Below are 14,149 nucleotides of genomic sequence, written 5' to 3'. Positions count from 1 at the left end.
TGCTCTGTTGAACACAACCGTAGGACGAAAGCGTTAAAGAATTATGTGTTTGTCTTCATACATAGGATTGTGTGTACGTGTGTTGTGGATGTAAATGAGGTCACAGTGATGCAGTAGCGTTCCGGTTGGGAGAGCTCCATCATTTTCTGGCGGGAATACTGCGGGAGAACAGCAGGGAACAGCTGTCCTGCTCACACATAACAAAACGCGCGCGCACACACACACACACACACACACACACACACACACACACACACACACACACACACACAGCCTTCACTCCCTCGAGTACCTCCTCACGCACTTTAATTTATTTCTTTCAACATCGCCGAGGGAAATGTCCATGCTGTACCATCGAAATGAATGGAGAATACACACACGGGCTACTTCCTGAAACTTTTTTGTAAATTACATGGTAAACTTGTTTTTATCTCACACCATAATGAGACTAATCTCACCCAAAAGAGAAAAGCGATTACTGACGCCTCAGAGACACATTCAGCGGGGTGACACAGGAGTGAAATCCCCCCAGTGTAATTCAAGTAAATCATTATTTTATTTGCTACCAAGAATATTGCGTTGTGTTCCATTCACTTGTGCTCCCGATCCTGCTTCATATCAGAGTAATTACCCCCCAGGATGATTTTTACTGAGCATAAGAACAGGTGCTACATACATTCCCTCCCAAATCCCATCCACTCGTGAGACCCGGTTTTCCGATCTCCTATCTTTGTTTGAGCCTGCTCTGGTCCCACAGATCTTCTTTTTCACTATATTGAACCGCAGCCTAATATCAGTCTTAACGCTAATCAATCCCTGGAGTACTATCACTCTCTTAACAGTGGCACTGACATGAACTAGAGCGGGGAAAATGAAGACGGTCTAACAAGAAAGATGTCATCTTCCACACTTTATAACATCCTCACATTAACATATCAAATGTTGATTCTGTCAAGTATGGACAAGGCACCGACTTTTCTTCCTTTCTTTCTTTCTCTTTTTTTTTTATCTCTGGGGGACATTTTCAACTTTAAGGAAATCAAAAGGGTGTATGAGACAAAAAATATTTCCTTTCATTTTTCAACAGAGGCCACAGATAGCATCTGCAGGGTCTGCGTCATATGAGAGAGAGGGGAAGGGAGCTTTGAGCAAAGGTGCACGTATTATGCTCACAAAAGATGTTAAAACATATGAGTGGATACAAACATAAGCCATCATGCATGAACTCACTCACATAAACAAGGATGGGCCAAACACGCCCTGTTAAATCCAATTAACCTTCTGCACTGATCCCCTCAGTGCATCCCTGCCCCTGTCTTGTAACACCAGACCTTCCCGCCATTTCATTAGCACACATGCACACACAGATACTTCCACCCTCCTCTACCTTTGCACGATTCTAACCCAGTCACAACCCTGCTAATGCACCTCCTATAATCAAATCAGCCAATCACTGCTCTTGATGCAAGGGTCTGTGTCACATGACTACCCGCGCGTTATCCTGACGTTTGCTTGCAGTTAGCACTGTCATTTGGCGCTAATGTTATTCTGGTGGATTTTTTTTGTCTTTAATGTGATTTAGGAAGTCTGAGCTCCAGCTTCCACGAGTCTAGCGCTAAACCCCTGTTGGGCTAGGCTAATCAGTTTCCAGCATTTCTGAGGGAGACAATGATCCCGGTGTTAGCGCTGGCTAATGACAAGCTAACACAATTAGCCTAGTCTCCCTGGAGGGGAGCTCAGAGTCAGGGCCCATTCTTGCCCCACCTCTCGCAGGCTCCTCATCCATTTTCCCTACATTACTATAGAGCCTAATGGCCTCTTATTAAGAAGACAGATGGAACATGGATGGGAAGAGATTCTGCACATCTTAAGTTACACATATGTGTCGGATATGTGCTACATCCATGAACGCTCGGATGCTCAATATTACCACCTATGTTCATACATTAAGTGCCCATTCTTTTCGCTGCATGGTGTGGCGGTAACATGCATTAAGAGCATAGCGTAGCACTACCTGAAGGAGGACCATATATGCATTAGATTCCACATAGTTCATTAATACTTCTTGGAGTGCAAGACTAATGGTTAGTGGTTTACAATATAAGAGAGGGCAAAATGGTCAAAGCTATTTGAAAGCCATTGAAGACCTCTTTTCTGCAGCACAGAGGTTATCTATTATGATGTGTCTTGGCGTACTGAAGGCTCACTATGTTGTCAAACTGTTACAAATTATTTGATAATCCTGTTTGACCCAGGTCTGACTGATCCAGATCCAGTTTCACAGAATAAATGATGCTAATCTTACACCAAAAAAATAAAAATGCAAAAGAAAGGCTCCATTAGCAATCATCAACATGCGATCAGGCTTATCAGGGAACCACATCACCTACACCAGCTAATGGGTCAGGCTAATGTGGCTCTGATTGAAAGACATGGGTTACAATGTGGCTAGCATAATTCAATAGTATGTTCACTGGTCCTCATGGACTTCTAATATTCAGTGAAGACATAATTTTAGATAATACACACAAAGCCTAGGATGATTAAATTAAAATTAAATTATCTTAGCGATCATGTCCACTAAAAAAGGCTTTTCCATGAAACAAGAAAGCAACAAATTGTAAAGAACAGGCTGGTATGCGATTTAAAGCTTTTGATCTACTTTGGATTGACGGTGTCTAAACTTACTTGAACTTGGCATTCACTTGATCGGCGGCTTTATGGTAGTTCTCTGTGGTGACCTTGTAGAACTGAGCACTCTGCAGAGAGACAGGGAAAAGCCAGTGAGTGAGACAAATGCATGAAAATGAGAATGTAACCTCTTATAAAGTCTATCAATTAATTCACATCGTCCCAGCTTTCGTGTTGCTGCTTTTCTACACAAAAGTCAGCAGTTCAGCAAAGTGACACCACTTTAGATCAGTTTAGATCTGATATAATCCATGTCTACAAACATTCAAACTCTATGAAAACCTAACAGAGAGGGATATTAAAGGCACAGCTCTATTACCAGTTTGAGATTACAGTTCACAGCGTGGAGGCTAACTTTATGATCTGTAATGTATTTAGGTTGTAAGTGGGGAGTATGTTGGTTTGCAGAAAACTTGCAATGTTAAAAAGTATTTTAACATTTGTTTTGTGCACGTTTGCCTCTCTGTATGAGTATTTGTGTGTACATATGTGTGCTTTTGTGCTTATCCCTCCCTACAAACGACTGCTTTAATAACAGGCAGCAATCCTGTAAGGGTCAGAGGGTCCCTAGTCAACAACCTACACACCTACAGACCGCCGGTCATAATCCCTCAGTGACTCGCAGCAAATGAACCTGTCGCTGGACCCCTCAACCTGAATTACCTCCTCAAACACGACCACATAACCTGGCTCCTATTACATTTATACCACTCTAGGAAAATGTGTTTTGTCAGCCCTCAGCGGCTGTTCTGGACATTTATGATTCAATGGTGAGAAGTTGTCAAATGTGATTTATGGCTTGATTGAGCGTCGTATGAGGTTTGATCAAGGAACAAAATTACGCAATGTCTCCAACGCCAGAGTTTTCCTATGAAGGGCTTCACTGTAAAAATAGTAATACTCAAACTTCCACCAAAAAAGGACAGTTCACATCAGCATAAAATTATTTTCTTTACATATCAGGAAGATTAGATTTCTTGGGTTAACTTTGGGCTACAAAACCAGCATTGTATGATGTAGTGCTGGGTTAAAGTGCTCTGCGTCAAGCAGGGATCACAAAAAATTGCTGCCTCATGGTAAAGAAATTCCTTCAAGGCCTTCCAGAGATATCAGGTTCATAAAAATAGAACGGACAGATGGATGAATGTACAGAGAGACAACCTGATAACATGATGCCTTTGACCATGACTATCATGGCTGACCTGGTGGAATTAAAAAAAAGTTTTTACTATTGCACTGCTGGGTTGCAAGGTGGGTTTGCAAAAGTTTTCACCAAAACTGTTCAAAACTAAAAATAAGACTGAAAAACTTAATTCTATTCTATCTTCTAAGTTCTGTTAAAATAACAGCAATTACATGTTTTAGTCAAGGCCTGACATTCACCTTAGGCTCATAATTTGTTCCATTTGCTGGAAATCAAACACTTAAATCATCTTGCATAAATTACTCTGGATACACCAGAAATGTGACAGATGTAAGCTTCTTGGTCCCACCTGCCCTAGCTTAACCTCCTGGCAGGGAAGACATTCATCATAGTTCAGCAAAGATCAATAGGAATGAACTTCGCTGCTGAAAAGATCAATAGTCATGCGTTGTAGAGCTAACAGAAGATGGGACATGACAACACTGACAAAAGGTTTGATGCAGGTTTGAGTCCTCTTCATTGGGATGGACACTCAGTCTGAGGGTTTACAATGGATTCAGAATGTTTCATTTATTTCACATTCTGTGGAGTTACAGACAAATTTAAAACAAGTCATATTTTTTGACATCAATGTGCAGACTCCTCTCCATAACACCACAAAAACAGGATTACAGAATAGCCAACATATGCACTGAACTATAACAAAGATCTATTTATTTACATATTTATTCACATACATTTTCTTTTCTATGAAAACTCTTAATATTATATCTTAATACTTATTAAATGCACTTTGTTTCATTTGGTCACTCTTGAGGTGTCTCAAGTCAACGAGTGTCAAGTCAAATTGATTGGAAGTGATTTATGTCTATGCAGGGTCCCATGTCCCAATGCATCCCATGAGTGATTAAGTCATGAACTCAATGAAACCCCACCTACATGTACAAGACATATACATACAGCATGTCATTGCAGGAGGGATTGTGTGAGAGAAGCATTTTTAATCATTTCAAATGTTTGTAAAAATTTGATTTCACTTTGTTATGAGTGTAGACTGATGACAAAAAAGGTCCTGCGTGAAATGTATAAGACAACAAAGTAAGAAGAGCATAGCCAAAGCAGTTGTCCCTCAGGCAGACATCGGTTTGTATGTAAAACACTATAAAAAAAAAGTATACCCAAAGTTGAAGAGTTAACTTGTAAGCCCATGCTGTATCTATGCCCTCTTGGCCTTGAATCAAGTGGTTTTCAGTGTAGACAAAGAAGCTGTCAAGAGCTGAGGAAAAGGATTTTAAAAAAGAAGCTTATTCGCAGATAAAAAGACTAAAAAGAGATTTTTGTGCTGCTAAAGAGGCAAGAATAAGACTTCTCCTGGGTGACGAGATTGAGCCATTGGAAGAGAAAGAGAGTCAGAAGGAGCTGGATTTTGGGTCTCTGTCTAGAATACTAAGTATAAGGTAATAATACCTGGCTAAATGGCAGAGCTGGCACTAATCAGCACACTAATCCACCAGGGCGGACAAAAGGCCATGCGTGACAATGATTGCAGGATAACTTACAAGCCACGTGTGTACACACACACACACACACAAACAATACAAGTGCATTCATGCCGACACCTACACAAAAGGTATTAACACACACAATAAGGATACATGTAGCCATGCTGCCAAAAGGGTCCACACATACTCTGGTGGCTTGATATAAACAGTGGCACACACGCCAACACGCACTCACTCACTCACTCACCACCAGGCAGAGGAGAGAGTAATTTGTGTGATTACTGAGTGGTCTCAAATTGTGATTTTCTACTGTTTCCCCAACCGATTTAAAGAGAAGCTCTGACCTTTTGTTGGCCCAGAGATGAGAGCCTACAGCCTACACTTGGTTTGGTTAAAAAAGAAAAAAGGAAAGGAAAAAGCCAACAAGCTAGTTTTAAGCCACACAGAAGGATGTTTTCTGATTGCTGTCAACCAGTTCTCTCTCAATAGATGAACAGAACTGCTATGCACATACAAGTATCTACCTCCACCACTGTCTCTGTCTATTGGCATCCTGCTCACTCCATTTGCTTGCCACAAGGTTTTCAGCTCATCTGGAGCCAAACTAAATGCTTGTGGGGTGGGGTGTCATAGACAAATTAAGCCATTACTGCTAATGCACTGCAGCGATATTGAGAAGATAGAAGCTGCACCCCAACACAGACTCCCGCTCAATTTAGAGAAAAAGCCTCAAATTTTTAATGAATAAAACAAATAACTCCCCATGCTGATGGCTTCTTTATCTTATCTGCTGCTGAGCAGGAGGGCCGAAATGGAGAGAAACCCCACCACGACCACCATTACGGTTCTTCAGAGCTATAGCAAATGAGACCTCCGCTGCGCGACTCTCTGCGACTTGCTCGTATGGAAAGCAAAAAGGCTGGTGAACTGCATGTAGAAAATTGACTAAGCATTGACTGAGACAACATCTGAGGATGAAGGTGCACAGATAAGATAGAACTGTCCATCTATGTGGTGAACTTGCTGAACTCCTACCATCGCCTCGAACCATGTGTTCAGACAGGACGCAAGCCAGATTTTGGGTGGCAGTTGTAAAGTCATTGAAAAGTGCTCAAACATGAATTTGCCCAGCAGAAAAGCCAGACTTGATGCAAAAACTGAACTTTAAATTGTTCCCACCTTGAGGAAAAAAAAATGTTGGCTTTATTTTCATTCTACTGCTTTGCAAGATGGCAACACAATGAAATGAAGCAGTTAGGCAATGGAAATCTCGCCACTTTTACAACTAACTGAGATGAATTTTTCCACTCATTTATATTTCCACCCATTAGGACAGAAAAATAGAAGCACCTTTCAGTACACTGAAATCCAATTAAAAAAACAGCCATAGCAATGGCTTAGAAACCTACCATTAGTTTCAACAAGAACTGAGCCTTAGTACCCAACATTTAAAAAAAGTTGTATCTCAGAATTATTAGTTTAGCCTGTGAAGTGTTACTGCCTGTTTTTTTTTAAAAAAAAACATAAACGAATGTGCAGCTCTGTTGTCGTAAAATCACCATTCCTTGAAAAGACTTCTCGTTAAATCCCCGTGAATCCCATCATGCGGCTATAACAGCAAACAGTCTCAGACACAATAATTCAGCACTGCAGCACACTGTCATCTCTTCACTCTGGATTACTGTGTCTCCTGTTATACAACAAGCAGAGCTTGCGAGAGACCACATTGATCGCTTCACGGCGGAGAAGAAAGCAAGAAAACATCTTACTGCGACAGACAGACACACACACACAGCAACGAGACAAGCGAGGGACAGCTGTTCTAATTTTCAAATTTCAATTTTCAATCTTTAACACACCACAAGCAAAATGTACTTAAAATTTTAGCTCCGCTCTTCGGAAAGAGAGGCAGAGGGCAAAAGGCTGAGAGGAAGAGGGACAGAGAAATGACAGATTGAGGGAGAGATAAAGATAGCAAGTCACAGACAGAGACAGAGATAGAGAGATAGAAGCTATTACTGTTTTTTTTAATGCGCTTTCCCCTGTATTTCTTCCTCTCACAGTGCTGCAGAACTTTGCTATGAGATGGCAATTGCTGCAGTGATTGTCCTCCATGGGAGAGCAGAAAAATCCAATTTCATCGATATACAAGGTGAAAAGAAAGACGGGAAAAAAAGAAAAATCTCTTCAGAAAAAAAAGAAATTGAGGCATGAAGTAAAAAAAAACACCACTCAAAAAAAAAAAAAAAAAAAGAGAGAGAGAGATATATAGAGACAGATGTGGCAGGAGGGCGGGCTGGAAAGACACATGGTGTGGGAAAAAAACATGGCCAAGTTGATTGTTAAATATGAGATTGTTTTACAGCAGGGCAGGTATTGAGTGAAAATGTAATAAATATATAGATATTGTTTTCAGGGGCTATTTGGTAGCTGTGGCCCCAATGAGCGGCAGCAGCAGAGGCAGCAGGCTGAGCTGCCTGGGAGCCTGGTGATGGCCTGTCACTGGAAGCCCCTCTGATGAATGGCTAGGTTGGATTGGAACAGACGTGCAATATATATCAGACTTATATTCTCTCTCTCTTTTGGTGCCTTTTCCCTGCTGGTGTGAGGAGATGCAGGGGGAATCCTGAGGTAAAGAGAAGACCAGTGTGCAGATGGAGGGAGGTTTCAGAACCGTGATGGGAGATAATATTAAGCTCGCAGTCGAATTTACTGCATTCTGACTGGTAACTACGGAGGGGTTTGCAAACAAAAAGAAGCACCGTGCCCACAATTTCTTCCTCACACATCATCACTCTCAAGAATATTTACATCAGCCATGTGACGTGGGAAAAGGCTCACGACAGCTTCCCAGAGTACAAGGTAGTCTTCAAATGTCTTATTTTACATGGATTTAAACCAATGAAAACAGCAAATTCTCACTTTTCAGCTTGGTATTCTCTCTCCATCAGTCTGTTCTCTGTACTGCCATGCATTCTTCCACTCCTTAGAAGAAGATGAGACTGAACCCTTAATACACAGTCCAACAACAATCTTAACAGGATAGGGATACTGTATGTCATATTATACTGACACTTTGCAGACAAAAGTTTTGGGACACCTGACAAATACATCAACAGGGACTTTAATGACCTCACATTCTAAATACATAGACAGCTTTGTAGGTGTGACAGCCTCCTCTTCAGGCAAGGCTTTCCATGTGTCTGTGGGAATATTTGCCCATTCATGCAGTAGAGCATTTGTGAGATCAGGCAGTGATGTCGGACCAAAAGTCCTGGCTTACAATCTCCGTTCCAGTTCATCCCAAAGGTGTTCATTGGGCTTGAGGTCAGGACTCTGTGAGGGCCAGTCAAGTTCTTCCACACCAAACTCATCCAACCATGTCTTTATGGAGCTTTGCTTTGTGCACTGGGGCACAGTCATGCTGGAATAGAAAAGGACCTTCAACAAACTGCTGCGACAAAGCAGTTTGGGGAAGGCAATAGCATTGTCCAAAATGTCTTGGTATGCTGAAGCATTAAGATTTCCCTTCACTAGAAGTAAGGGGCCGAGCCCAACCCCTGCGAAACATCCTCATAAAGAGGATGGACACTTTTGTCCAACCAGTGTATTTTCATACATAACTGTCTGTATGCAAATTAAATGTTCATGATTGTTGATGTAGCTCCCTCCACCCCCCCACAGCACCAGCTTAGTTGTACGTCCTGTAAATATGCTCTCTGTACTGTCTATTTGTACTGAGGCTCCTTCATCTGGAGTGGAGCAGTATTAACCAAGCAGGATTTACGCAGAGTACACAGGAATAGAACAGGCCAAAAATAATTTTGTTTGGTGTACTTCAGGGCTTACCTTGGGTGAAGACAACAGGGAGGGAAGAGAGGCTGGACTGAATGCCAGACGGGGCACCGTGGCCAGAACAAGAAAAAGGAGCGTTATTAACACAGTCCAAACAAACTGCACCCCCTGCGGAGTCCCAAGCCGCTTGCCGCACAGTCAGACAACATGCAATATGCCCGTCATTGATCCTCACTTGCACACAGGATCAGACACCCCTCACACAAACCGCACACACGGCTGCCACTTCTGCTGTGCTTCGTGTCCGCGGGCTGTTAATTCTGACAGAATTTGTAAATCGAAATGCTGCAGTTTTTGTGTGGAAGTTTTAAGGACAAAGCACTTGTGAAACATAATAAATCATTTAATTTCTGCCCATGAATCAGTAAATAAACCAGAGTGCATACTGTTCATTTTCGAAGACGTTTCCTGCTGATTCACACACTCATCTATGTTTATTGTTTTTTTTTCGTGACAAAGTTCTCTTCCAGCCTTTTCTTTACTCTTGTTCTTCATCATTCAATGACATTTTATCTTTTCACCACTCTTCTGACTCTTTCTTTTATGTTGGCTTTTTCTTATCCTGCAAATGTCAATTTATCATAACATAATAAAAGAAGTGATACTTTCTCACCAACTTTCCTCTTTTTTTTATCTCATCTTTTCTTGCATTTAATCTATACCTTCTCTGATTCCTTCAGCTTTCTTCAATGCAGTATCGCTTTCCTTGTTGTCTGCCCATCCCTCTCTCTGTCTCTTCTCTCTCACCCCCCCAATTCCCGTCTCTCTCACTCTCAATCATCTGTCTCTTTTTGTGGTGTGAAGGTGATTTGCTGACACTTTGATCCGAGAAATATTGACCAGAGGCCAACATGGGCTGACGGATGGCCAGCGAACAAAGTCGATAATGCCAGTGTTAGTCAGGACTCGGCACATCTACCATCAGCGCTCACATTTACGAGGCGACGCAGTAGAGCTACACTCTCCAAAGATGTAATAATGCCACATGAGCCGAGGAACTGAGAGAGGGGAGCTCAGCTATATGATTGGATCAAGTGAAACAAGACAGAATTCCTACATGTCATACTGTTTTTAGGTCTTTTGCCCAATCATCAACCTGCGAACGAAAGCCGGTAAATAAAAACATTTTCTAAGCGAATGATCTGTCAAACATTCCCCTGATGTCAGAAAATGGCGTCCTCTCTGCTGCCCAACCAAAAACACACAGGCCAATGCACTTCCAATTACTGACAGACGTCCGCTACCACTCAGTACTCACTGGCTTGGCTTAAGAATTTAGCTTGTGAGGGGTGAGGGAGGGAACTTCATTGACTTTACTAACCCAAAGGCAGTATGGTATCATGTGTAACAAATTCAGATTCAAAATATTAAGCCTGCATGGTCTCTACAACAGGAATTGCCGCTGTTTGTTAAAGCATCGGAGAAAAAAACATATTTAAAGCAATTTCAGCGACAATGTGTGCACACATGGGAGAAGAATCGTCAAAAATAGATTCAGAAAATATCAGGAAACTTAAGTATTGCAAAATAATATATTGCAATACTGTATTGATTCTCAAAAGCATTGTATCCATTTATAATTCTTGGCTTACGCCCCAACAGGCAGATTTGACTCTGAGCCAGCCGTAATACACAAGCTATCACACAATCTTTTCAACCAGCAATCACAAGCATTTGAGCCATTTAGATTAAGAAAAAACTCATTGACATAAAGGATCTCCTGAGCAAAAGGTGCTCACTGAGTGTGTGATATTTTGCCATCCTTGAATTCATGTGAGCTACTACGAATTTCTAAAAATTCTTACTCTTCTAAGAATCATATCTCGCTTCAAAACGGTGTGAAATTTCCATTTCGCTTGCACTTTATAAGGCATTTGACATTTTGCACCCTCCAAAGGGGAGAAAACTCCTTCCCAGTATGACGGCATCATTTTAAGCACATTAAATAGGGCACTGTATCCTTCCTAAGAAACACTTATGATTTGAGAGCAGCATGAAAGCGTCCTTTTTAACACACTTTAACAGGGCATTTGACCCTGGTTTCCTGTCTTGCAGGCATCTCTCACTGGGACCAGCATGGAGCTGCCAATTGAAGAGGGCTAAGCGTGGCAGCTGACCCTTGTCCCCCTCCACAGGACGCTGGTTTGACAAGGAATATTGGAGCAGTGTCATTTTCAGGGACAGGAGGATGCACACAGGGATGAATGAGATGTAACCTTTAATCCTTCAGGCGGAAGAATGGAGGAAGAATTAAAGAAAAAAAAGAGAGCAAAAGGGAAGCTGAGAGACTATTACTAAGAGGCGCAAAACAAGAGCGATGCACACCACACTGGGGGAAGCATGCAGAGTTCATGCTAAAGGATGATAACAAAACCAGTGGGGCAGAGGGATGAAGAAAATGACCAAATGTGACTGTAATTTGGCTGAGTGCAGTGGTGACCAAGTCCACTGCGTATGCTGGCTGAACTGTGTGCACAAGTCTGTGTGCGCTTGCTTCTGTTTGCACCGGTACGAGTCTGCATTATACATTAACAGAGTTCTGAAAACTTTTTGTTTCTTCCCCAGGCAAAAACCAGAGCTGCAGCGCGTGATTCTTGAAAATAGCAATGATGTCACGGTGCTGGGTGACTGCATTATGCAGCATTTAGTTTTTACTTTGTCTTCTGTTGTAAAAGGGAAGGTTATCTTTTGCTTCACCTTCGAAGGCTCTATGCTCCATCCTGGGATGTTCTTGTTAGTTGTGCTTTGGTTTTGTTTGTTTCTTTTTTGTTATTATTTAATTATTTAATTATTTTATATGTAATTATTTATCTTTTCTTTGTCATTCCTGTAGTTTTGCCAAACTTTTGTCTGGCCACCATAAAAACAAACTGCTGAAAGCAGTTTTGTTTTATACCGCAGTGTGGAGCAGCTGACAGACTTTAGTTTTGTGAGCCGAGTTAAACATTAATGTAACCTTTGTCAAATGTACAGGCAGTTTTCAGGTTGGTGTGTGGTGCAGACGGTTTCTCACCCTCTCCTCCAGCCGGGCCACCTGCTCTCTGTAAAAAGCATCCTGCTTCTTTAGGTCTGTTTCTCTGGCCTCCAGCTGCTTGGCCTAAACAAACACACACACACACACACACACACACACACACACATATACACACATAAAAGTGCACCCCATCCAGCATACACACATGAAGAAAAAGAAAAAGAGACATATTAGAACACAACATGGACCTTCAGCCTTTTGGCATACATAAACCAAAATGTGAATCATTTCTTAGCATCATGTTTCATTGCGTATGCACTGTGCACAGGGAACATGTGCATATTTTGCTTAATGTGTAGAAAATACATCTGTGTGTCCATGTGTGTGAAACTGATGCTGCCTTGATGTGCACTGTACGTGCTTCTTTGTCCTCTTGTGTTCAATCTTCAGCCAAACCACTATCAGGCCAAGAGGATAACATCAGCTCTGAGTGTGAAGAAGCACCGTGGTCTGGTGTATATATTTACCCAGCCTACCAATCTCCACTGTCCTCTCCTCTACTGTGACCTTCACTAAACGTACGACTGACTTGCTGGGTGATATACACAACAGATAAGACTTGGATATATCAAGTCCCACAGAGGAAAAAGCAGACCCTTCGGACTCAGGCTGAGGGTTAGTGACTCTAAATCCAACTGGAAAGTAAAATTTTATTAATCTTCATGTTTAACAGCAATTTGCTTGTAATTCACTTGAATTACTTTTCATTGTTTACTTGTCAGAGCCTACGAGTATACTGATGGTTATGGGTGATAACAATGATAAAAACAAGATTTATATACTGGTGGAACAGGAACTTACATAAAGCATCAATGACTTTTTATAGATGGAATCATTTATGGTACTTAAATTAAAAGAGTGCATAACAAATCTGTTAAAAAAAACAAAATGTGTAAAACATTTAAACAGGACACGCAGCTTCATTACTGACAGCAAATTTAGGACCCAAACAAAAGCATTTTGAATCAGCGCTCCGTTCTGTTAATAAATCTTTAGAAACAAGCTTAAAATCCTCATCTCATCTATAACTCTGAATTTGAAGCACAAGAAGCCGTAAAAAGAGATCATGAAAACTTGGAGCAGCTTAAATACCTGGTGGAAAGAAAAATGTGACATGTCAAAGAAGCTGAACGGGAAAAAAAATCCTTGACTCTATCATGCAGAAACAGTGAGAGGGAACTTTTGAGTCTGTAAAAAATCTAAACTTACCATCCTTCCTATCTCCTGAATAAAGGGAGCATTGAAAAAAAAAACAGGAGAGAAGAAAAGATGTGTAAAGAGGCACTGATTTATCCATGATATTCTTCAAAGTGACACTTGGACAGGTTTAGTGTTCAGAAGCTTGGGGTGACTGGCTACCACACTGTTCTGCTTGAACATTCACGCTTGATCCTCTCAGTCTACTCTTTCACTGGCAAACATACACACACAATAGGGCAGACAAACAATATATATGTAAAGTATATAACCATAAACCACACACAGACATACATACATACAACAGCATACTGCAGTTGACTGTTTTATGAAAAGCAGCCACGCAAAGAAGCCTTGAAGCCTGGATTTAAGCACTGTAGGCTGTTGAAGGAGACAAGCCGAGTTTGAAGAAAACACAACATACGGACAGAGAAAAAAAAAAACTGCATTACCCCATCCAATCTCTACTACACTGATAACCATCTGCGTTTGGCTACTCAATGCACTGCAGGCGGAGCTGCATGCTCTATGCATTGTGATGAGGAGTGGCGGACGAGTGTCACCGAGGGGCTGTCCTCACATGAGACGAGTGGGGGAAGTTTCAAAGTCAAGGAGATGCTCTGCTCTAATCTTATACATTGCACACAAGACAGAAACCTACAGGCACAGGCAAACACCTGCACGCACCCACACACAGATTTTACCGCCTTGTGGTCTTAGGTTCCT

General features: G+C 41.5%; 1 protein-coding gene across 3 annotated transcripts in view; it reads right to left on the bottom strand.

Annotated features, from left to right (window-relative positions):
• Positions 1-14,149, bottom strand: part of chchd3a (coiled-coil-helix-coiled-coil-helix domain containing 3a) — a 63,945-nt gene that overhangs the window by 14,107 nt on the left and 35,689 nt on the right. For all 3 annotated transcript variants that reach the window (XM_046379036.1, XM_046379037.1, XM_046379038.1), the window contains 2 exons: positions 12,206-12,289; positions 2,689-2,759 (listed from right to left, as the gene is read on the bottom strand). In XM_046379036.1, the coding sequence (XP_046234992.1) occupies positions 2,689-2,759; positions 12,206-12,289 (155 nt within the window). The remainder of the gene's footprint in view (positions 1-2,688; positions 2,760-12,205; positions 12,290-14,149) is intronic.

This window comes from Scatophagus argus, chromosome 22 (assembly GCF_020382885.2).
Source record: "Scatophagus argus isolate fScaArg1 chromosome 22, fScaArg1.pri, whole genome shotgun sequence".
Classification (NCBI taxonomy): Eukaryota; Metazoa; Chordata; class Actinopteri; family Scatophagidae; genus Scatophagus; species Scatophagus argus.
The sequence above is the reverse complement of the archived record's forward strand: the minus strand, read 5'-3'. Positions and strand labels throughout refer to the sequence as shown.